Here is a 26,813-nt window from a genome sequence, read left to right on the forward strand (position 1 = left end):
GGTAAATGGTGCACCAAAGTCCCTAAATATCTTTCGATTTGCACGAAATTTGGCATAGCATACTGAATTGAGTCTAGAATGATGCGTGCTAAGTTTCGTGAAAATCGGTTCAGATTTAGATATAGCTCCCAAATATTTTCGTTCGACTTAAGGTAAATGGTGTGTCAAAGTTCCTAAATATCTTTCGATTTGCACGAAATTTGGCATAGCATACTGAATTGAGTCTAGAATGATGTGTGTAAAATTTCGTGAAATTCGGTTCAGATTTACATATAGCTCCCATATATATTTCCGTCCGATTTAAGGTAAATGATGCACAAACGTTCCTATATATCTTTCGATTTTCACGAATATTCCCACAACGTGTTGTGTTGTTTTACTCCCTATATCTCTCTCTCTCTTTCGCTCATATGTTTTTATTGCTCTATAGGTTGCTTAAAATTAAGGTTTGTGTCTTGAGTCTTTTGTTTGTACTTGAGAGGAAAGCTTACAATTGAAATATTTCTTTGAAACCAAGTCTAGTAAATGGGTTAGGTTATTGTTTTGCATTGATTTCTGACATTATTTACCCATTTTAAAAATATACTAGAATTTTAAAAATATAATTCCATTTCAAGAAAATTTTTTCCACAAAATAAAGTACTTAGCAAATCCCACTGTCCACCACCCAAAAATAATTTCCATGACCCTATCGTCAATTACTACTTACTTTGTTGTAGTTTCATCGTTTTTTTGATTACTTTTTATTTTTCAAAACGGCAACCATATGCCGTGTCAGAGTCAAGCAAAACAATTTGAACTTTGTATGTTCGGTTTCTGTGTCTAGAGAAATTATTACCAGGAGCAAACATAACAGAAACTCCAAAACACCAAGTGAATCCATCAGTTGGAATATGAGAACAACAACAACAACACCATTTGGAAATTCCTAAGAAATTCTAAACATGGATGGCAACAAAAAAAAACCTCTTCCATCTAGCCACTATTAACATGGAATTTCATTGATTTTTTTCGCAAATGTCTTGTTTTCTGGTTGTTGGGTAAGGTAATGATGCGACAGCAGGTCCCAGTTGTTGTTGATGGGGGAGGCTTTCATTAAAACCAACCATTCAAATGTTGTTTTTTTTTCAATTATTTTCAATTATTGTGTTGATAGTTTCAATTTTTTTAAAGTTTCTAAAGTTCGAGAGAAAAAGGAAAAACCAGTAAGGACGGGGCCGACTATATGATACCCTTCACCACTTTGGATATATATGCAACAGATGGAATCCTAACAGACGTCGCATTTTTGAAGGACCATTAACATGAAATTAAACATGTCATTCTGCAACCTTTACTAATCTTGGGTCAGATATAGAGTTGCTTCTTACTATAGGGCAATATTATGTAAATAAATTTAAAGCAAAATATCGAAATCTAAAGCGATTTCATCGAAACCTGTCACATGTTAGGTTACACTTATTTCAGTATGTTTTGTGCATTCGGCCACATTTTGAGTTCTCTATTTACTTATAAATCCAAACTTCGTGCAAATTGAAGGATATATAGAGACTTTGTTGCACCATTTACATAAAATAGGACGAAAATATATATTGGAGCTACATCTAAATCTGAACCGATTACCACGAAATTTAACATACATCTTTCTAGACTTAATTCAGTACGCTGTGCCAAATTTCGTGCAAATCGAAGGATATATAGGACTTTGGTACACCATTTACATAAAATCGGGCGAAACTTATATATGGGAGCTATATCTAAATCTGAACCGATTTTCACGAAATTTAACATACATCTTTCTATACTTAATTCAGTACGCTGTGCCAAATTTCGTGCAAATCGAAAGATATTTAGGGACTTTGGTACACCATTTACCTAAAATCGGACGAAAATATAGATAGGAGCTATATCTAAATCTGAACCGATTTGCACGAAACTTAGCACATATCATTCTAGATCTAATTCAGTACGCTGTGCCAAACTTGGTGCATATGGAGAGATATATGCGGACTTTAGTGCACCATTTACCTTTAATCGGACGAAAATATATATGGGAACTATATCTAAATCTGAACCGATTTGCACGAAACTTAGCACACATCATTCTAGACTTAATTTAGTATGCTGTGCAAAATTTCGTGCAAATCGTAGGATATTTAGGGACTTTGGTGCACTATTTACCAAAAATCGGATGAAAATATATATGGGGGCTATATCTAAATCTGATCCGATTTTCACGAAACTTGGCACACACCATTCTACGCTCAATTGAGAACGCTGAGCCAAATGTCGTGCAAATCGAAAGATATTTAGGGACTTTGGTACACCATTTACCTTAAATCGGAGGAAAATATACATGGGAGCTATATATAAATCTGAAGCGAATTGCACGAAACTTAGCACACACCATTTTAGGCTCATTTAAGAACACTGTGCCAAATTTCGCACAAATCGAAAGATATTTAGGGACTTTGGTGCACCATTTACATAAAATCGCGCGAAACTATATATGAGAGCTATATCTAAATCTGAACTGATTTTCACGAAACTTAGCACACAACATTCTAGGCTCAATTAAGAACACTGTGCCAAATTTCGTGCAAATCGAAAGATATTTGGGGACTTTAGTGAACCATTAACCCTAAATAGGACGAAAATATATATCGGAGCTATATCTAAATCTGAACTGATTTGCACGAAACGTAGCACACAATATTCTAGGCTCAATTAAGAACGCTGTGCCAAATTTCATGCAAATCGAGATATATTTAGGGACTTTGATACACCATTAACCTTAAATCGGACGAAAATATATATGGGAGCTATATATAAATCTGAATCGATTATCACGAAACTTTGCACACATCAGTCTAGGATGAATTCAGTACGCTGTGCCAAATTTCTTACAAATCGGAAGATTTAGAGGGTTTTTGGTGCACCATTTACCTTAAACCGGTCGAAAAAATATATGAGAGCTATTTCTAAATCTGAACCGATTTTCACGAAACTTAGCACAAATCATTCTATTTCTAATTCAGTACGCTATGCTAATTTTCGAAAGATATATAGGAACTTTGGTGCATCATTTACCTTAAATCGGACGAAAATATATATGGGATCTATATCTAAATCTGAACCGATTTTCACGAAACTTAGCACACATCATTCTAGGCTTAATTTAGTATGCTGTGCAAAATTTCGTGCAAATCGTAGGATATATAGGCACTTTGGTGCACTATTTACCTAAAATCGGATGAAAATATGTATATATGGGAGCTATATCTAAATCTGAATCGATTTTTCCCAATTTCAATAGGGTTCGTCTTTGGACAAAATAAATGAGCTGTGCCAAATTTCATCCAATTCGAATCAAAAATGCGACCTGTACTTTGACGGACGGACATGCATAAATCGACTTAGAAAGTGATTTTATGCATATTCTCAAAAGGAACCATGTTTCTATCTCGTTTCCTTTTGCCTGTTACATACATATGCACAAAGACATAATACCCTGTACCACAGTGTGGTGAAGGGTATAAATAGACAAACAGAAAATAAAAATTGCAATAAGTTCGGCAACAATATATCGACATTCAATATATCTACTATAAATAGGGATTTTTATATGCGGACTATGGCGTTAATTGCTGCTAGGAAAACGAAATACTAAAGTACAGACCCTCACAAGTCGGAAAATTTGACTGGGCTGATGCTAAAATACCGATAAATATTAAAAATGTTCTGCGAAAAAGTTGTTTATCCGTGAGTTTTTTTTTAATATTTTCAGGGTCTATTCCTAGGGCGTTTTTAAAACAAAAAATTATGGGTCTACCCATAGTCGTGGATTTATAAAAAAATATTTTTCAGAGCCTACTTATAGGCGTGGCTTTAAAAAAAATATTTTTTCAGAGCCTACTTAGGCGTGGATTTTAAAAAAAAATATTTTGTTAAGCGTCTACTTATAGGCGTGGATTTTTAAAAAAATATTTTGTTAAGCGTCTACTTATAGGCGTGGATTTTTAAAAAAATATTTTGTTAAGCGTCTACTTATAGGCGTGGATTTTTAAAAAAAATATTTTTTCAGAGCCTACTTAGGCGAGGATTTTTAAAAAAATATTTTTTCAGAGCCTACTTAGGCGTGGATTTAAAAAAAAAATTCAGAGCCTACTTAGGCGTGGATTTTTAAAAACAAATATTTTGTTAAGCGTCTACTTATAGGCGTGGATTTTTAAAAAAAAATATTTTTTCAGAGCCTACTTATAGGCTAGGATTTCTTTTAAATATTTTTTCGAAGTATTGCAAACGTAATAATAAATGTAATATACACCCCACTTCATAGTGCAGGTTGAAAAAAAATACAGCCAAAGTGATTAGAATGGTTTAGAATTTAGTTGGAATTGTTGGCCTTCAAAGTTTGTTTGTACAACAACAAAAACAAAGCATTTAAGGTTTTGCAAAGGTAAAAGCTTAATGGCTTATAGATGTATACACACACATACAAAAACCAATCTCCTTACATTCACAGCGATATACGTTATTTGGGAATAAACCTCCACATGGTTTGTCATTGCAGTTAACCATTATTCCCTCCGTTTTTTTTCGTTTGTCCATCTGTCAAGTCCTCTCCAAGCACATAAATGACAATCATTCTTAGGAAACAACTCTATTAAGTCACCAGTTACTTCGCTTTGTTGTTGTTGTGTTTGTTTGTTGACTGCGTTGACATTTACATATCAGAAAAACGAACTAAATTCCAGGGAAGTATTTAAAAGTGGCACCCCAAAAAAACAACGAAATCATAGCTGTGGATACCACAACAACAACACCAAAATGTGAAATATCTGCAACAAAATTGACTGGTCAAAACTTCCACTTAAAAGTGTTATATTTGTGGGAGTAGCAAGGAAACCTATCCTGTTTTTTTTTTATATTTTTTTCAATTTTTTTCCAAACTATGAATTGCTAGCCCGGCAAGGCAAGTGAATGGCTACTGGGTTAAGTACCAGAGGCTGGTGTAGCCTAACTGGCTGCCAAAAAAACCAACCACCACTTCACATGAATTTTGAGGGAAAATGAAATTGTTTACAGACAGACCTTGGCAATTGTGGCCAAAGTAAGTGAGTGAAGGAGATTGATCACAAATCGATAACTGGAAAAAAAAACACACACACACCAAACCCTCATTCGTGACCATAGTAAATATGTAGATTGAATTCCCTCTCCTAAATAACGAAAAAAAAAACAATTCTACTAAAAGTCGTAGTCCATATTATATTTTGGGGCTTTTACTTAACATAAATGTCTGGTTTTGTTGTTGTTTTTTTTTTACTATGTGTGATTTATTGTTTTTAATGTGGCCCTAACACTCAACCATTACTTAATGGCGTAGAAAATAGGTTTACATTTCAATACGATTAAATTTAAAATATTGTTTCTTGTGTTTTCATTTCTTTGCAGGCTTTATCCGGTTTCCTAATGATGTTAACCCAAAATGGCAAACTATTGTATATTTCGGATAATGCTGCGGAATATTTGGGCCATTCTATGGTAAGTTGAAAATTAAATTAAATATAAAAATAATTGGTAACCTCTCAAGGCAGAGGTTATAAATAACATTGTGCAACAAAAATTGGGAAGGGGTTAAATGTCTTATAAAAACCCTTGGCGAGAGGGTTAAAAATTGAAAATGACAAAGAAAATATATAAAATATCGATGTCTTGTCTTTGAGGACCGCATGGGCGACATTTTTGTAGAATATTTGGAGGACAAAAAAACAAGGATAAAAATACGCACAAGGGCTTGAGGATATAGGAGTATATTTTTTATACAAATATTCCTCATTCGAGTTGACTGAAGAAAAAAAAATAATTTTTTCCAGTCTCACCATAATGGTGATGAAAATATTGATCAAAAATCTAGCCCTTTCTCTCCTATCTCTTTCTCTGATGTCTATAGGCAAAAATAAGACATAAGTCTTTCGTTCTATAAACTAAGAGAAGATGTTGAGAAGTATTGTTAATTGTAGGAGGATTCTTTGTAATGTTTGGGAAATTACTCATTGTCGCCGTAGAAAAGAGGCCCAGGAGAACGGCTCCGAAATATAATATTAATCTATACTAATAGAAGATCAAAGTGACTGACATAACGATTCATCAACACCCGGACGAAACGGCTGAAGCTAGAATCTTGAAATTTGGGGTGAGGAACACTCTTGGTCCAAAAAAGTGTCAAATTTGTTGGAAATAGGTAAAGTACTAAATGTGGTACCATTTGTTAAGGGTCTACCCATAGTCGTGGGATTTTTTAAAATAATTCTTCAGGGCCTACCTACAGGCATGGATTTTTTTAAAATATTTTTTCAACGTAGGCGTGGATTTTTTTAAAATATTTTTTCAACGTAGGCGTGGATTTTTTAAAAAATAATTTTTGAAGGACTCATTTTTTGGGGTCCTTAAGTAGGCGTGGATTTTTTTTAAATATTTTTTCTATGACCTACCATAGGCGTGGATTTTTTTTAAATATTTTTTCAGTATCTATCCATAGGCGTGGATTTTTTTAAAATATTTTTTCAGTGTCTATCCATAGGCGTGGATTTTTTTAAAATATTTTTTCAGTGTCTATCCATAGGCGTGGATTTTTTTTAAATATTTTTTCAGTGTCTATCCATAGGCGTGGATTTTTTTAAAATATTTTTTCAGTGTCCTTCCATAGGTGTGGATTTTTTTAAAATATTTTTTCAGTGTCCTTCCATAGGTGTGGATTTTTTTAAAATATTTTTTTCAGTGTCCTTCCATAGGCGTGGATTTTTTTTTAAATATTTTTTCAGTGTCCTTCCATAGGCGTGGATTTTTTTTTAAAATATTTTTTCAGTGTCTATACATAGGCGTGGATTTTTTTGTTTAAATTTTTTCAGTGTCTATACATAGGCGTGGATTTTTTTTTAAATATTTTTTCATTGTCTATCCATAGGCGTGGATTTTTTTTAAATATTTTTTCAGTGTCTATCCATAGGCGTGGATTTTTTTAAAATATTTTTTTCAGTATCTATCCATAGGCGTGGATTTTTTAAATATTTTTTTATTGTCTATCCATAGGCGTGGATTTTTTTAAAATAGTTTTTCAGTATCTATCCCTAGGCGTGGGTTTTTATACCCTTCACCACACTGTGGTACAGGATATTATGTCTTTGTGCATATGTGTGTAACAGGCAAAAGGAATCGAGAAAGATCCATTGTTCCTTTTGAGAATATGCATAGAATCACTTTCTGCGTCGATTTACGCATGTCCATCCGTCTGTCCATGTATTTTTCTGAACAAAGTGCAGGTCGCAATTATCATCCGATTTGCTTGAAATTTGGCACAGTTTATTTATTTGGCCAATGGCGAACCCTATTGAAATTGCAGAAAATCGGTTCAGATTTGGATATAGCTCCCACATATAGTTTCGTTCGATTTTAGGTAAATGGTGCATCAAACTCCCAATACTTGTCCGATTGAGACAAAATTTGTACAGAGTACTGAATTACATGCCAAGTTTTGTTGAAATCGGTCCAGATTTATATATAGCTCCCATAAATAGCTTCGTCCGATTTTATGTAAAAGGAGCATCATACTGTCCATATTTGTCCGATTGAGACAAAATTTTACACCGAGTATTGAATTAGACCCAGATTGATGTATGCGAAGTTTTTTTGAAATCGGTTCAGATTTAGATATAGCTTCCATATACATATAGTTTCGTCCGATTTTAGGTAAATGGTGCACCAAAATCCCAATATTTGTCCGATTGAGACAAAATTTTGCAGAGAGTATTGAATTAGGCTCAAATTTATGTAGGTCAATGAATTGAGGATCATTAGTGGATTAGAGAATAGATGTAGCAAAGGGCTTTTTGGACATTCGAACTATAAATATACGAAAATGTACTAAATTTGGTGCAATCCTTAGTATGTGAATGGAAGGTTGAAATAGGGTCGATATAAGGAGGTGGTTTTGAAAGCGTAGACTTATGTATGAAAGAAGTCCTACGTTGTACTAAATTTGGTACAATTTGAATTTGGAGAAACGGAAGGAGCTGGAATCCTGAAATTTCAAATTAACATTACCGTCAGAGTGTAGAATAACGATATGTAGTTAGTTTTGAAAATTTGTACTTATGTATACGAAAAGTACTAACTGGTACTATTTTGGTACAGTCTGAATTTGGGTGAACCGATAGAGCTGGAACACTAAATATTTGGAAATAAGATTACAATTGTAAAATTCAATTCTAACACTGAAATTTGGAAATAAGATTATTGTCGGAGTGCAGAATTGGAAGTGTAGATGTAGTTTTGAAAATTTGTACTTATGAGCTGGAATGCTGAAATTTGGGGTGTAGGATTGGACAATGTAGAAAGCTTTGGGTGTAGTTTTGGAAATTTGTACTTTTGAGTAATAAATGGTACTAAATTTGATACAATTGGGGTTTAGATTAGAAAAGTTGGAATAGAAAAATTTGAAATTATGATTACTATTGGAGTGTTGGTAGTTTTGTAAATTCGTACTTATTCGTACAAAATGGTACTAAATTTGGTATAATTTGAATTTTTGGAAAACATATAGAGCACAATCCTTAAATTTAGGGTTAAGATTTCTGTTTGAGTGTAGGATTAGGATATGTAGGTAGTTTGAAAAATTTGTACTTCTGGAATACTCAAATTCAAATTGGGGTTCAGAATTGAGGTATGTAGGTAGTTTTGTGAATTCGTACTTATGTGTACTAAATGGTACTAAATTATGTTCATTTTGAATTTTGGATTAACCGATAGAACTACAATCCGTAAATTTAGAGTTAGAATTCCTGTTGGGATGTAGGACTGGGACATGTTGGTGTCTTTTTACACAAAAAATCAGTAAAAGAGTGTGAATTGAGAGATCTATTATGAAAATTAACTCAGCAAATTTTTTCTTAGAAAAACAATGGATATGATTATGAACTCATGTATTTTTAACAAATTTGGGAATTTAAAAAAATTCTATATTTTAACTTTTTATATATTTTTTGTGGAGAAGAATCTTTCTTATTCTCACGAAGAAAATACTGAGTAATTATACCCTACACCCAAGAGTTTGTAAAGCGGCGAAATATTGGTCCTAGACCCACCTTTAAGTATACCGATCGTTATATCTCGACTAGGTGAGTCGATCTAGACATGTGTGTCCGTCCTGCTGTCCATTATAATTTGTAAACACAATACAGGCCACAGTTATGGACCAATCTTCACGAAATTTTGCTATGGCCAATGAAGACCAGTATTGTTTTTTGAAGTTGATAGTATATCCAAGAGGAGTGCTTGACCTTTAAATTTGGTATCAATTTTATTGTCGTGCGCACTCGGATGTGGGAGTTACACATAAATATTTACAGTTGCTTACGTGTTCAGATATTATTTAGTAACCACTAGAAGGCGGAAATATAGCACTGATCGCTTTAAAAATGTCCACGTATGGTCAAGGATAACGCCTATAATTTTCTATGCTGATCAGATAATAATATTGGGACCAAGTGGAGCGAAACTTATTTGTTTGTGCTTTTTTGAGTCGATCTATAGACCACAATTGAAAGGCGAACATCACAACACAAGCCAAGGTGAAGGGAATCTGGACAAGTAATTAGAAGGGCGGTACTGAATATTTGTAATATTTTTTTAAAGAATATTTTTCACGTACCTTTATGAGGCGTGGATTTTTTAAAGAATATTTTTCAAGTACCTTCATAAGGCTTGGATTTGAGTCGATCTATAGGCCACAATTGAAAGGCGAACATCACAACACAAGCCACGGTAAAGGGAATAGGGACAAGTAATTAGAAGGGCGGTACTGAATATTAGTAATATTTGTTGACCTCCAATCGGTCAAGAGGGTGAAAATATCGCGAAATATTGCCCATGCTCAGAATATGGAACCTAAGAATGTTATATTTTCGTGGAAGTGTATGGTCGGCCCCGTCCGACTATTCTGCTCCACTCACTGGTTATTACTGGAAAAGTAGCTTATCATATATAATGATATCATATTAATGATAATGGCATAACCTATTTATATCCTAATAACCTTATTCCCAATAGCCTCCTCTCAATTAAATTAGATCAAAAATAACCTAGCCTTCAGCAAAACAATAATTTCAATTAAAATACAAAATTTCGAAATAATTGTGCCTTCATTATAGTTATGTGCTTTTCTTTTCTTATTTTGTATTTGTAAATAATGGACCCCGACTACTTTTGTGGCCATAGAGATATAGCTATACTTTATGAGTCCTAGTGTTTACGGTGTCAATAGTTCAAATTCAATTTTTACCAGTTCATAATTAATTCTCAGTTCAAAACACCAGCAACAACAACAGCACTGTTTTATGGAGTTTGGTCAGCAGAAGAGAAATAAACGTCAAATAAAGTAACGATAGCAACAACAACAACAACGACACCAGCAAAAATAGCAATACCCTTTCAAAGTTTTATAACTTATCAATAAATCTTGGATATGTGGCTTTTGGCAATGGCCTGGACGGGCCAAGCCAGGCCGAGTCAAGTCAAGCAGGCAGGCAGGCAGGCCATAACAGCAGACACATAACGACACACCCAAATGAAATGAATTCATAGCTGTTTTACATATAAATTTTCTAGCTCACACACACATATATATAGGGGTTAGACAACTTGTAGTTTTTGGGGGGTGTTTTTTGTTTTTGCTGGGACAAAAGTACTTTTAATTTACTTAAGTCGGAACATTTCCTTTTTCGAAAAAAAGAAAAAAAAACACACACACACATAATCGAAAAGTCTCAAAAATTATGGTCTGGTTTATAAATCGATGTATGTGTCTTTGATGATATTCAAATAAATATGCCGGTTCATATGGGGGTCTTATGAACAAAAACACTCACACACACATACACCCGAATATTGTGAGTGAGGTTTTGACACAAAGCCCATTTGCGGTGTTGTTCTTGTTCTTCAAATGCAATTTTTAATTTGCACAAATAATTGAAGTGGCTTGGCTATTCGTTTTTTGTTGCTACCTTTGTTGTTGTTATTTTGTTGTTCTCTGCTGTCGCTATTATTCTTCTTAAGCTTTGCTGGGTTAAATGGAAAATTTATGGCCTGTCTTTGCATAGCTGGTCAGAGGTTTAATTCCTTCCAACGACATGCCACTAGTCTTGGTGTCTATGGCCACGACGACAACAACAACAACAACAACAAAAATTTATCATAACTATGACATAATGGTACAGTTTAATTAAATGGTGTCTTAAGGCGTGTCGTCATCATCATTGAGTAACATGGCCTGGCCTGGTGTTACTAACATGTCTAACATTTACCAGTGGCTGGTCATTTAGCCAGTTTAGCAGCCATCCCCTCAATTTGTTTTGAATGGAAGATCCTTGTATGAAAATTCATAGCGGCATCCATTGCCAATTGCAATGACATTTCGATAAATGAAATGTGATTGCCAATTAGCGTTGTTATGACATTTATTGCCACATTGTTATTTGGAATGTGTCAAATGGAATGAATGTACTTTTTCGGATATGACCCCAGGGAGTCAGTCTAGAGGATATGTAAAGATGAGTGGATTACAATGTTTTTAATATGTTGCACAACAAAAGACTTAAGACACAAACACGTTCTGAACTTCTTCTATCCTACACAAGAAGAAGAATCGTTTATAAGATTGGATTGGACCTTAACAAGGCGTGGATTTTTTAAAGAATATTTTTCAAGTACCTTTATGAGGCGTGGATTTTTCAACGAATATTTTTCAAGGACCTTTATAAGGCGTGGTTTTTTTAAAAATATTTTTCAAGTACCTTCATAAGGCGTGGATTTTTTTAAAAATATTTTTCAAGTACCTTTATAAGGCGTGGATTTTTTTAAAAATATTTTTCAAGTACCTTTATAAGGCGTGGATTTTTTTAAAAATATTTTTCAAGTACCTTTATATGGCGTGGATTTTTAAAAGAATATTTTTCAAGTACCTTTATAAGGCATGGATTTTTTTAAAATATTTTTCAAGTACCTTTATAAGGCGTGGATTTTTTAAAAATATTTTTGAAGTACCTTTATAAGGCGTGGATTTTTTAAAAATATTTTTCAAGTACCTTTATAAGGCGTGGATTTTTTTAAAAATATTTTTCAAGTACCTTTATAAGGCGTGGATTTTTTTAAAATATTTTTCAAGTACCTTTATAAGGCGTGGATTTTTTAAAGAATATTTTTCAAGTACCTTTATAAGGCGTGGATTTTTTTAAAAATATAGAATCACTTTCTAAATCGATTTATGCATGTCCGCCCGTCCGTCTGTCTGTCTAGCCATGCTAAATTGTATACAAAGTACAGGTCGCATTTATGATTCGAATTGGATGAAAATTGGCATAGGTCACTTATTTGGCCCAAGGACGAATCCTATTGAAATTGGGAAAAATCAGTTTAGATTTAGATATGGCTCCCATATATATTTTCGTCCCGTTTAAGGTAAATGGTGCACCAAGGTCTCTAAAAATCTACCGATTTGCACGAAATTTGGCACAGCGCTAGACTGATGTGTGCAAAGTTTCGTTAAAATCGGTTCAGATTTAGATATAGCTTCCATATATACTTTCGTCAGATTTCGTGTAAATGGTGCACGAAAGTCCCTATTAATCCTTCGGTTTGTACGAAATTTGGCATATCGTACTGAATTGAGTCTAGAATGCTGTGTGGTAATCGGTTCATATTTCGATATAACTCCCACATATACATATATATTCGTCCGATTTGTATGTCCGAGGGAACATTGGCATGTAATTGTAAAGATATATATACCCATAGTGGTGAAGGGTATCATATAGTCGGCCCAGTCCGACTTTACTACTATCCTTACTGGTTTTTAAATATTTTTAAGGATTTGGATTTTTTAAAGAATATTTTTCAAGTACCTACGTCTTAAGAATATTTTTAAAATGAACTGCGCAAGTCGTAGGTTTTTTAAAAATATCCTTTTTAAGTTGTGGTTTTTTAATAAATATTTTTGAAAAGGACATGCATAGAGCCTGGATTATGAGAAATATATTTTAATGACCTTTTTAAAAGATCCTTTATAAGGTTTGATTTTTTGAAATTATTTTCAAGGACAATAACATCATATTAAACCCGTAAGGAAAGTAGTAAAATCGGACCGGGTCGACTATATGATACCCTTCACCACTTTGGGTATATTCAACAGATGAATCCTAACAGACGTCGCATTTTTAAAGGAATGAAATTGGATCCATAAACATTTTATTCTGCTACCGATACTAAATTTTTTTGGTCAGATATAGAAGCTATATCTAAATCTGAACCGATTTCAGGAAACTTAACACACATCATTTAGGTCTAGAATGATGTGTGTTATGTTCATTACGCTGAGCCAAATTTTGTGCAAATCGATAGATATATAGGAACTTTGGTGGACCATTTACATTAAATCGGACGAAAATTTATATGAAAGCTATATCTATATCTGAACCGATTTTCGTGAAACTTAACACACATCATTCTAGACCTTATTCATTACGCTGTGAAAAATTTCGTGCAAATCGAAAGATATATAGGGACTTTGGTACACCATTAAATCGGACAAAAATATATATTGGAGCTAAATCTGAACCGATTTTTCCCAATTTCAATGGGGTCCGTCTTTGGGCCAACCAGATGAGCTGTGCCAAATTTCATCCAAATCGGATCATAAATGCGACCTGTGATTTGTTTACGGACGGACATGCATAAATCGATTTAGAAAGTGATTCTATGCATATTCTCAAAAGGAACCATGGGTCTATCTCGATTCCTATTACCTGTTACAAACATACCTGATACAAACATATGCACAAAGACATAATACCCTGTAACACAGTGTGGTGAAGGGTATACAAAAAATAAGTGAAACCGTCGTTAAGCTTGGTGGAACAGATCTGTTTATACCCTTCACTATGTGCTTTACATTAAAAATTTCGTAAATTTTAGTCATTTGAATTGGAAATGCGGCTAATACCGTGAAAATATCGACCGGACAAAATATTCGATATAAATGAATTTTTATGTGGTTATGTCGATGGCATTTCTTCAGGTTCAGAGTGGTCGCCTATAAATAAAAAATATTTTTTTTGTAGATTTTCTATTCATGCAAAACCTCTTCAGGCATCTAGGCACGTTTCAGAGGTCATATGATGTATAATACTACAATTCCTTCAGATTTTTTCTATATACGAAAGGCGCTTTCTCATTTATAGAAGACCCTTCAAATATAGGAAATATTTAAGCGATTGTCTAATAAGTAGAATTTTTTCGTGGTCTAGAAAATTAAAAAAAATGGGTCTGTGAGACTTTATAAATATGGGTGCTTTGTAAAAACATGGATCGGCATTTACCATCTTGTGCATAACAAACAAAGTTTGGATAAATCCTACAAAATACCGAAAATGAGGTAAGGCCTTTATATGGGAAATATTTCAATACATGGACCTATATTGATTTATTGTACCTATTTCTGCATAGATGTATGCCAGTCTCTCAAAACCTAAAATGCTAGATTACAGCCACTTTGTTGGGCTATATTCGGACATGACATTCTATGTCGATTTAGAATTTTATTTTGATAACGAATATATTTTAAGGTACCTCAGATGAATATCTCGAGGTCTTGTAAATGGAATGACAAAAGTTAATATACAATCCAGGGTATAAAAATTGTTTAATTTTATAGAAGAGGATTTCATGTATTTCACAGAATAAAAAAAATGCATAGGAACCCTGCATGACTTCGCATTTCTTTCCCTCTTCATTATTAATAGATTTTATAAAAATAAATATATTTGTAATTATATTCCAGTTATTTGATTATTCAATTGCCTATTTTCCATTTACATCCATTTGTAGGAAGATCTACTCATCCATGGCGATTCGGTGTACGATATCATCGATAAACAAGATCATTCAGCGATACAGGCGGAACTTAATCGCAATGTGCCACCACAGCCTGGACAACATATCAATTCGGCGGCAGCAGCTGCTGCGGCAATCTCAAATTTAGAGGGGGAGCATCGAATGTTTCTGTGCCGCATGAATGTTAGTCGCAATGCTCGCAGACAAATGCGTTTTGGAGATCAGAAGGTAAGTTGGTTATGGAACTTGGCTGCCTGTATGGCTCTCCGGCCATAATGTGCACTGCAAAATTACTTTTTCAGCGAGAAAATCTTTATTAATAATTTTGGATTTTTTGTGCGCGTTATCTATTGGCTTTTGCAACAAAAAAAAACTAAACGCTATTGAATAAATCATGAAGATGCTGGGGGTAGATAGAATAATATTTTTGGTTGCCAAATGCCATACATATGTATGAGTGTGTGTGTGAGAGTGTTGGGAGCCAAGGGGAATGGGAAAAAGGATTTTTTGTTTATGATTTAATAAAGATAAGATTTTAATTTAAGACTAATGAAATATTTATTAAAAAAAAATACTCACAATTGCGTGTTGAGCCCATGCGCCACGTTATGAAGCCATGCGCCAGCAAGCCAGCATTGCAAAATGGAAACCTAAAAAATAAATAAAACACTTTTGATTGGGAAATGAAGCTGCTAATTAAAATCAATAAATTCAAAACTTTTTTTTAATGCTTAAATAAAAAATAAGAGTTTTAGGCACTCCTTGATTTGATATTCTTAATTTTCTTTAGACAAAATTAAAGGGTTCCCTCCATATTACCCTGGTTGAGAGGTCAAAAAAGCCCCTGACAATTTATGTTCAATTTAAAATTCTTTCAATTCAAATGAAGATGTTCACAAAGCCAACAGGTGGTGGTGGCAGTGGTGTACAAATATTTTGCCAGTATTTGACATTAAACAAGCCGATCCAGCGAACCAAAGAATTTCAACAATTTATCAACATTAACTTCAATATGTTGAAACAAGCACACGTTGTTTTCAGTTGTTTTTGTTGTTGTTTTTTTTTTTTTTTTTTTGAAACTCTGAATGCTCATTCAAAAAACCACAACTTCGATATCTCAAAAAGGCTTAAAAATATGCAGTTAACGTTACTGGTAGCACGCCACAATCCGTCCATCCATGCTGGAGGTTCACTCCGCATGCTAAATTTTTTCTTGCTGAATTATTCATCATTCAGTATTTTTTTAGCATGGAAGGCATAAGTGAGGTCGTTGGGGAGGGGAGATGCTTTGGAGGATTTTGAAAATCATTGCATGTCCGTCTGTGGCATGTCAAAACCTGTGTAGAAGCCACCGAGATGAGTTGAAACCTTAACATTTGGCGTTTACGCTTCGCGTTTTTGTTTTTTTGCGAAGTGAAACTCAAGTGATTTATAAACTGACAAACGATGACAGTTGTTGTGATGTTGGCGTTTTGTTTGTGTGCTCAAGCACAACGAAAAAAAGGAAACCTACATTCGTATGTTCGTTCTTCATACATCAGTTGGATTGATGTGAGCCTTGCTGGGATTGGGGCGTAGTTTTTAGGTAGGGGTGGGATTTTTAAAACATGAGAACTTTTGAACGACTTTTTTGAAGGAAAAATATTTTGCAGGATTTCAAAGCAGCTTCGGACGAAAATATATATGGGAGCTATATCTAAATCTGAACCGATTTTTACGAAACTTAGCATACATCATTCTAGGCAAATCGAATGATATTTATGGACTCTAGTGCACCATTTACCTTAAATCGGCGTAGATTTTTTAAAAAATATTTTTTCAATGACCAAAGAAGGCGTAGATTTTTTAAAAAATATTTTTTCAATGACCAAAGAAGGCGTAGATTTTTTAAAAAATATTTTTTCAATGACCAAAGAAGGCGTAGATTTTTTAAAAAATATTTTTTCAATGACCAATGAAGGCGTAGATTTTTTAAAAAATATTTTTTCAATGACCAAAGAAGGCGTAGATTTTTTAAAAAATATTTTTTCAATGACCAAAGAAGGCGTAGATTTTTAAAAAAATATTTTTTCAATGACCAAAGAAGGCGTAGATTTTTTAAAAAATATTTTTTCAATGGCCGAAGAAGGTGTAGATTTTTTAAAAAATATTTTTTAATGACGAAAGAAGGCGTGGATTTTTTAAAAAATATTTTTTTAATGACCAAAGAAGGCGTAGATTTTTTAAAAATATTTTTTTAATGACCAAAGAAGGCGTAGATTTTTTAAAAATTTTTTATGACCAAAGAAGGCGTAGATTTTTTAAAAATATTTTTTTAATGACCAAAGAAGGCGTAGATTTTTTAAAAAATATTTTTTTAATGACCAAAGAAGATTTTTTCAATAAAATATTATTTTTCAAGGGCCAAAGTCTAAGATTCTGAGGAGTTTTAAAGAATATTTTTTCTAAGGCGTGGATTTTTTAATGATTTTTTTTTTTTTTCAAGAACCACGTAAGCCTTGGTTTTTAAATAAGATTTTTTCAATGACCATCTATGGCGTGGATTTTTTAAAGGACCATCTAAAGCGTGGATTTTTTAAATAATATCTATTCAAGTTCCCAAAATAGGCTTCAGCTTTTCTATGCGGCCAGAGAAGACCTTCAGCTCTTCTATGCGGCAGAGAAGACCTTCAGCTTTTCTATGCGGTAAAGCGAAAATGTATTAAAAAATATTTTTCAAGGTCCAAAATTATTTTTGGACTTTGAAAAATATTTTTTGGAAGGCTTAGATTTTTTCAATAAAAAATTATTTTTCAATGTCCAAATTCTAAAATTTTTTAGTCTATTTCAAAAAATAATATTGATGTTTAAAAAATATCGATAGTTTGATTATGAAAATATTTTTCTCAAGCTCCTTCTTCAAATCTTACATTTCCGACGCCTTATCTCTTCTGACAAACCACACTCTACAACTCATTCATTCACTCATCATGTTTTGTCGTTGGTTAGCTCACTTGTCATGTCATCGTGTCGGTGCGTCGTCCGTACAGCAGGATCATCATCATCACAGCAGTAGTCTTGCTACATACCATCGCCACCACCAGTCACCACTTACAGTAGTCGTCAGTCACATTATGAGTTACAAACGTCAAAAATTGTCATGATCGCCCAAAACTGATAGTGTCACTGTGACAACGCAATGAAGTTGTGTGACGACGGCGGCGGCTAAGTTAGTGATTTTCGGTTTCAATTTTCTTGTAAGCCACTTTTTATTTTTTGTATTTCAATTGCTTGCGTTTTCATGGAGTTTCAACTAACTTCAGCTGGTGGCTGGTGGTTGGATGGCTGGCAAAAGGAGGCTGCTGTTTGCCACTGTAAACAATGTGTGCCACATTATATTTGTGGTGACAGCATGTGGGCGTCATCTTTATCTGAAAACGTTGCTAAGCGCTCTGCAAGAGCAGTCACAGTCGGCACAGCACCACACAGCCACATTAACAACTGCGAATATCTCAGCAACGATAACAACTAATTTAACACAGACAGCCAGCCAGCCACAGCAACAGCTTCACTCTCTGTTGGCCAACTTCAGTTTTTTTTTTTGCCATTCGTTTCGGTTTCAAATCAAAATTGTTCCATATATACTTAAAATAATAATTATTATTAAGTGTGGCTTTGTGTGTGTGTTAGTATTTTAATGATTTCTATTTCAAGAATAATTGAATAGCAAAAAACCTAGCATCGTAGACCAGCAATCCGAAATTGTAACATCCTTTGCGTTGAAGTGTCATCTAAAAAAAATTGCCAAATCAAATAAAGACAGCAAAACGAAGAAGACAATAAGCCGAAGAAGAAGACGAAGCTGCAAACCAATTATTTTAACACCCACTTCAATTTTTTTGTGTGTGAGTTTTTTATTTTATTTTTGTTGCGATTTTGTATTCGTTCAACAAGCATGCAGGTTTGAAGATCTTCTTCAGGTTAGTCTGCTTGAGATTTTAGATGGTGGAATAAGGAGGACTTGATGATACTTTAAAGTGAGGAAGAAGAGGTCCTTGAAGAAGCCTAAAATAAAAAATACCCTCAGAGTGGCATCAACTTATAACAAAACAGGAGTAGAAAGGATATGTTTCAAGGACTATAAAAAATTGTTTAGACCCAACTGGGTTCCACATTTTTGCAAAATATATCCGAGGTATAGATTAAAAAATGGAAAGTGGATTTTTTAAAGAATATTTTTTAAAGGAATATCTACGGCCTGGATTTTTTAAAGAAGATTTTTTCAAGGACCATCTAAGGCCTGGCTTTATTAAAGAGGCTTTTTAGGGACCATCGAATCCTTGGTTTTTTAAGAAGATTTTTTTGAAGCACCTTCTAAGGCGAGGATTTTTTAAAGAATATTTTTTCAAGTTCCCCAAAAAAAGGCGTAGATTTTTTAAAGAATATTTTTTCAAGTTCCCAAAATAGGCGTGGATTTTTTTAAAGAATATTTTTTCAAGTTCCCAAAATAGACCTTCAGCTTTTCTATGCGGCCATAGAAGACCTTCAGCGCTTCTATGCGGCCATAGAAGACCTTCAGCTCTTCTATGCGGCCATAGAAGACCTTCAGCTCTTCTATGCGGTCATAGAAGACTCTTCTATGCGGACATAGAAGACCTTCAGCTCTTCTATGCGGACATAGAAGACCTTCAGCTCTTCTATGCGGCCATAGAAGACCTTCAAATACTTCTATGCGGCCATAGAAGACCTTTAGCTCTCCTATGCGGCCATAGAAGACCTTTAGCTCTTCTATGCGGCCATAGAAGACCTTTAGCTCTTCTATGCGGCCATAGAAGACCTTTAGCTCTTCTATGCGGCCATAGAAGACCTTTAGCTCTTCTATGCGGCCATAGAAGACCTTTAGCTCTTCTATGCGGCCATAGAAGACCTTTAGCTCTTCTATGCGGCCATAGAAGACCTTTAGCTCTTCTATGCGGCCATAGAAGACCTTTAGTCTATGCGGCCATAGAAGACCTTTAGCTCTTCTATGCGGCCATAGAAGACCTTTAGCTCTTCTATGCGGCCATAGAAGACCTTTAGCTCTTCTATGCGGCCATAGAAGACCTTTAGCTCTTCTATGCGGCCATAGAAGACCTTTAGCTCTTCTATGCGGCCATAGAAGACCTTTAGCTCTTCTATGCGGCCATAGAAGACCTTTAGCTCTTCTATGCGGTCATAGAAGACCTTCAGCTCTTCTATGCGGCCATAGAAGACCTTCAGCTCTTCTATGCGGCCATAGAAGACCTTCAGCTCTTCTATGCGGCCATAGAAGACCTTCAGCTCTTCTATGCGGCCATAGAAGACCTTCAGCTCTTCTATGCGGCCATAGAAGACCTTCAGCTCTTCTATGCGGCCATAGAAGACCTTCAGCTCTTCTATGCGGCCATAGAAGACCTTCAGCTCTTCTATGCGGCCATAGAAGACCTTTAGCTCTTCTATGCGGCCATAGAAGACCTTTAGCTCTTCTATGCGGCCATAGAAGACCTTTAGCTCTTCTATGCGGCCATAGAAGACCTTTAGCTCTTCTATGCGGCCATAGAAGACCTTTAGCTCTTTTATGCGGCCATAGAAGACCTTTAGCTCTTCTATGCGGCCATAGAAGACCTTTAGCTCTTTTATGCGGCCATAGAAGACCTTTAGCTCTTCTATGCGGCCATAGAAGCCCTTCAGCTTTTCTCTGCGGCCATAGAAGACCTTCAGCTCTTCTATACGGCCGGACACCGAACTTCAGCTATTCTTCTTATTATTATTATTTTAAGATGTAGTGTTGTTAAAGAAATTTTGTTCAACGATAATTCGAGGATATTAAATATCATCTTTCTACCTCTATAATACCAACCTATAGTATATATAGAAAACTTGTCTATCACTGATCCCCCGATGAACCTTATATATACGGTACAAAATTTTTTGTAAAAGTCCTTAAAATTGTTTTCCACCAGAGCAAGCGTAAATCCGCATTCTAAAATCCGCAACAAAAACCCTCACCTGGGCAATACATTATTTAAAATTTTTATAACATTAATCAATGATTAAATCGATGTCATTTAGAAAAAACTGCCTACCCTTTTACAATAGCATTTCCGAAAATTTAGAAGAAAAAAAAAACAAACCTACGACTAAGCAGAACATGTTACTTCATATCAATTTTACAACATCGATTAGAATGTAATAACGTAACATTTTTTTGGGGACATAAAGTTGTAATTGTACGGAGCAAAAAAAAAACAACAAAACACACAATCACTTTTTGCTGAAAAAAATTAACAACAACAAGTGATTTTTTTCAAAGTTTGTCATAAAAATTTGCTCTCCATGTTGGACAATTACTCTCCAAGCTTTAGTTTTTGATTTCTATTTTCAATTTTTCGGTTTATTTTTTTATTTTGTTTCTCTATTCTAGGTTGTCTTGGTTCAGGGTCATTATTTGTCATTTCTGCCACTTTGCAGCCGCAATGAACCCGTATTCTTGGCCACATGTACACCGATCGCCATGCCCGAGACGAGGGAGTGTGTGGTGCAGGGTGCCACCAATGTCTTTACCACCATCCATTCCATGGATATGAAAATAGCGCACATTGACAAAAAGTAAGTTGGACTAGTTTCGAAAAAAAAACAATTTTATTATTTTTATTTCATTCGGTTGGCCTGCCTTCACCACTACCACCGCTGAGCATTAGCACCAGTCACCAACCAGTCTCCCCAAGTGCGATTCGCATGTGTCCATGCTGGGTCCCCAGAGTCTTTTGCTCAGTGGTTGTTTTTTTCCGAGGCAGGCTTAGTGAAGGTCAGTTATTTATGACAGTTGGTTTTTACTAATTTTGGTGTTGTTGTTTTTCTTTTTCATTTCAGTGGCGAATTTCATTTAGGCTATTCCAGAGGTGATATTCAGGGACAATCCTGGTATGGCCTAATACACTCGGATAATTTACGAGAAGCTCAAAGTAAACATAGACTAAGTAAGTAAAACAACAGAAGACTTCCAGCACTTCTATGAGGCCATAGAAGACTTTCAGCTATTCCTTGCGGCAATAGAAGATCTTCAAATATCCTGTGCGACCACACAAACTCTTTAGCTCTCCTATGCGGCCATAGAAAACTTCCAGCTCTACTATGCGACCACAGAAGACTTCCAGCTCTTCTATGCGGACATAGAAGACCTTCAGCTCTTACATGAGGCCATAGAATACCTCCAAATCTTCTATGCGGCCATAAAAGACGTCCAAATTTTTTTTGTGACCATAGAAGACCTTCAGCTCTTCTATGCGGATAAGAAGACCTTCAGCTCTTCTAAGCGACCATAGAATACCTTCAGCTCTTCTATGCATGCGTTTTTTATGTGACCATAGAAGACCTTCAGACCTTCTATGCGGACATAGAAGACCTTCAGCTCTTACATGAGGCCATAGAATACCTCCAAATCTTCTATGCGGCCATAAAAGACGTCCAAATTTTTTTTGTGACCATAGAAGACCTTCAGCTCTTCTATGCGGATAAGAAGACCTTCAGCTCTTCTATGCATGCGTTTTTTATGTGACCATAGAAGACCTTCAGCCCTTCTATGCGGATATAGAAGACCTTCAGCTAAGCGACCATAGAAGACCTTCAGCTCTTCTAAGCGATCATAGAAGACCTTCAGCTTTTCTATGCATCCATATAAGACCTTCAGCTATTCTATGCACCCATAGAAGACCTTCAGCTCTTCTATGCATCCATTGGAGACCTTCAGCTTTTCTATGCATCCAAAGAGGCCCTTCTATGCGGATATAGAAGACCTTCAGCTCTTCTGTGCGGGTATAGAAAACCTTCAGCCCTTCTAAGCGACCATACGCCCATGGAAGAACTTCAGACCTTCTATGCGACCATAGAATACCTCCATAGAAGACCTACAGTTCTTCTAAGCGGCTATAGAAGACTTCCAGCTCTTCTATGCGACCATAGAAGACCTCCAGCTTTCCTATGCAACTATAGAAGACCTCCTATTCTTCTCTACGATCATATAAGACCTCCAGCTCTTATATGCGGCCATATAAGGATCCCAGACCTCTAGTTCTTCCATACGCCCATAGAAGGCCTTCAGATTTTCTATGTGGCCATAGAAGACCTTCAGCTCTTCTTTGTTGCCACATAGGACTATAGAGATATTCCTGCTCTCCTTGCCATTACATTTTATTTTAGACCTAATCAGAACATCTAATTAATATTTTCCCCCCTCTCATCATGTTTTTTTTCTTCCAGTAACACAATCCGAACAAGATCGTTCATGTATTTTATTGGTGCGAATGCAACGACGTCAGGGAGATTTTATTTGGGTACATGTTGTGCTGCAAGTACGTGATGCCCAGGATACCAATCAGCAACCAGTCATAGTGTGTACCAATCAAGTCTTAAAGTAAGTTGAAGAAAACCCCACCCTCCTTCCCGTTCTCCCTCATATATCCGTAGGTTTAATAAAAACATAATAGCCTCTCCCTTCACCCTGCGTTTCTTTTATTCCCCAGTGAACGTGAAGCCTCTGTAATGCTGCTAAATTCATGGCTCTACCACTACTACACCGTACAATCGAAAATTCAATTTGGTCTACCCTATGATGGTGGTACCCGCGTACCAGCCACCACACCCACCTCTGGAAATCCTGCTTCCGTTTATTACCACCATCACATACATCATCATTCTGGAACGTCTGCCTTCTCACCAACCTCAGTGGTGGGTTCACCATACTCAGGGCTACATCATGCCTCAAATCATCACGCCCATCCTCTGCAGCATCAGTATCATCCACATCCGCATATGCCCTCACATTATGGTTCATTTCATTCGAGTGGCAATGGTGCGGGTGGGGGAGAAATCCCAATGAATGGTAACTCTCGCACAAATGGTGAGGTATTAATGGACTCCCCTGATTCTCGGGTGGCAAGTGAGGCGACCTCAGGACAATTAACAAATGGTACAAGTTTACGACTAGAACCAGTGGATTATAGTCAATTGGGTGGTGGTGGAGGCTCTGGCACAGGTGCAATTTCAAACCATTCCATATCGCCGGCCCGCTCTCCCTCCTCCCAGAAATCAAATGGAAACGATTTACGCTGTGAAAGTGCCAATAGTTCGATATCAAGTCATGTATCCGCCGCCACCAGTTATGCCATGTCATGTACCAGTCACAGTCGTGTAAGTCCACCCCCGGCCAAACGTAGAGCCCTGGGAAAATTGGAACCCATCTATGTCCCCGATACCTCCGAAGAGGGTAGTCACTACGAAATTTGTGAATTAGATCCCGTCTATCATCGTACCTCCGACAATCATCATCATTCATCGGTAATATTTGCCACTGTAGTGCCGACAAGACCACGTCTTCTCAATAAATTATTACCTCCCGATCCCGCAGAATTTATGGATCAATGGAATCCCAGTCCACCATGGTCGGAGAGTGCCCAGAAGCTAGATAATTCCTCTTCGTCACAACAAGAACTAAGTCCCTGCATAACAACCACCCCGCCGACACCCACAAGTGCTCCACCCACCATGGGGGTGGGTGGGAATTGTAACGCCAACGGTATATCTGCCACATTGGGTTCGGCATTCTCATTTGAATGGATGCCCGAACAATTGGTACCCGTTGTACCGGATAGCTGTGTAACTTGCCTTAATTCCGAAGGCTTGCCAATGGTGATGAGTCACCATCATCATCATCACAACCATCATCATCATCATCCTGCCGTTGATACAGCTAATGGTCATCATCATTCTCCTCATTGCCCACCACCCCCACCATGGACATCACACATGATTAGTTCGGATCATTATAATCACCTCTTGAGTACACAAAATCAACAGCAGAGAATATTGAGTTTAAATGAAACGGTCCATGGTGATCATCCACAACATCATCATCAGCAGCAGCTAAATCATCATGAAAGTGTTCCTGTTGAGGGACATGTCATGAAATGTGAGCGTCCCGATGAATTAAACCCAACAAATGGTAAGTTTTGAATTTTTCAGAAAAAAATGTTTCAATATATTGTAGGAATAAAGGTTGCGGGAGTCCTCACAGACGAGCTGATCAGAAAATCGTATTTGGCAAGAAAATAAAGAATTAAAGGGTGGGGGTATTTATTGTAGAGTGTAATGCTAGGTTACCATGATGGGTCAGTGAGCCTTTATAGGTGAGAGGAATAGATTATAATCTAAACGCCAGGGTGTCTATGAAGATGAGCCGAACATCCAGATATGTAATTAGACATAGAACCATAGAGGACGTGCAGCTCCTCTATGTGGCCGTAGAAAACCTTCAGATCTGCAATATGGCCATAGAAGACCTTCAGTTCTTCTAAGGAGCCATGTAAGACCTGCAGCCCTTCGGTAATAGATGACCTACAGCTTTTCTCTGCGGTCATAGAAGACCTTCAGTTCTTTCATGCAGCCATAGAACATTTTCAGCTTTTCTATGCTCTTGTAAAGCAGGTTTTCCGTGAGGTCATAGATGACCTTCAGCTCTTCCAAGCAGCCATAGAAGACGCATAGAAGAGCTGTACCTCTTCTCAGTTCTTCTATGCGGTTATGGAAAACCTGCAGCCCATCTATGCGGATATAGAAGACTTAAAGCTCTTCTATGCGGTCATAGAAGGCCTGCGCCCATCTATGCGGTTATAGAAGACCTACAGCTTTTCTATGCGGTCATAGAAGACCTTCAGTTCTTTCATGCGGCCATAGAACATTTTCAGCTTTTCTATGCTCTTGTAGAGCAGCTTTTCCATGAGGTCATAGATGACCTTCAGCTCTTCCAAGCAGCCATAGAAGACCTCCAGCTCTTCCAAGCGACCATAGAAGACCTTAGCTCTTCTAGACAGCCCTGGAAGACCTTGGCTCTTCTAGGCAGCGATAGAAGACATACTGCTCTTCCATGCAGCCATAGAAGGCCTTTAGCTGCTGTAGGCAAATAAAGTAGATCATCAGCTCTTATTTGCCACCAAAGAAGACTTTCAGCTGTTCTATTGCAGCCATAGAACCCTCTAGATCTTCTATACCATCATAGAAGTCGTTCAGCACTTTTATGCCGCCAAAGACGACCTACTTTCTTGACGCGCAGAAGGGAGTATTTATTGAAAAGCTGAAAGCTAGAGAGTTTTTAGAGTTGAAAAGAAGATCTGACAATTTTACTGTCAGGGAATTAGGATTGAGCTGATGGTCCTCCTTAACGAGGAAAATACCATGAGATTAGGCCAGCTGAATTGAAAGTCCTCTGAGCCAATATACAGAAAATCTAAAGAGCCGTATAGTCTTTGTAAAAAAATTAAATATCAAAAAATAATTATAGATTATATGAAGGTCTAGGATCCTTTTATAGATGAAAGGTAGGGAAACATTTATAGACGATCTGATCTTTTACGACAACTTCAAATTATGCCACATAATATCGTCCATAAATAAACAAGCATTCATTTAGCCTGTCTATAAAGATTCCGGCCCATCGATCAATAATTGTTTTAGGTTACCGTGTTAGATCAGATTTGAAAGCCAGAGGTTCTTTATTGGCTAGTTGAAGGGCAGGGTAATCTTTATAGGCGATCTGGCGATCAAACAATACCTCTTCATCTCGTCCATAAAGGATTGAACTTTTAGAGTGACTATAAAGATAACCCGTCCCTTTGGTCTATAATAGTTCAAGTTGTCGTCGAGTAGTCTATAAAGACTCTCTGTCCTTCTGATCATTTGTCATGATTCCCTGGCCCCTTCTTCTTACAGAAATTGTTATTTTTTAATATTTCTAATTCATCCCCTATGTGTTTTTTTTTTTCTTTTTAGATCCGGAACAAAATCATCAGCCACGCAACAAACAGGAGGGTCATTAA

General features: G+C 36.1%; 1 protein-coding gene across 1 annotated transcript; it reads left to right on the forward strand.

Annotated features, from left to right (window-relative positions):
- Window positions 1-5,457: 5,457 nt before the first annotated feature.
- LOC133338200 (uncharacterized) lies at window positions 5,458-26,813 on the forward strand (the record flags this gene model as incomplete). The annotated part of the gene is made up of 7 exons (XM_061546384.1): window positions 5,458-5,547; window positions 14,941-15,174; window positions 21,368-21,552; window positions 21,817-21,923; window positions 23,203-23,356; window positions 23,466-24,943; window positions 26,767-26,813. Coding segments are annotated over 7 exons (2,295 nt in total), but the record flags the coding sequence as incomplete, so codon positions are not given.

This window comes from Musca vetustissima, unplaced genomic scaffold, assembly GCF_032173495.1.
Source record: "Musca vetustissima isolate MV318-11 ecotype Yass unplaced genomic scaffold, APGP_CSIRO_Mvet_v1 utg13750, whole genome shotgun sequence".
Lineage (NCBI taxonomy): Eukaryota > Metazoa > Arthropoda > Insecta > Diptera > Muscidae > Musca > Musca vetustissima.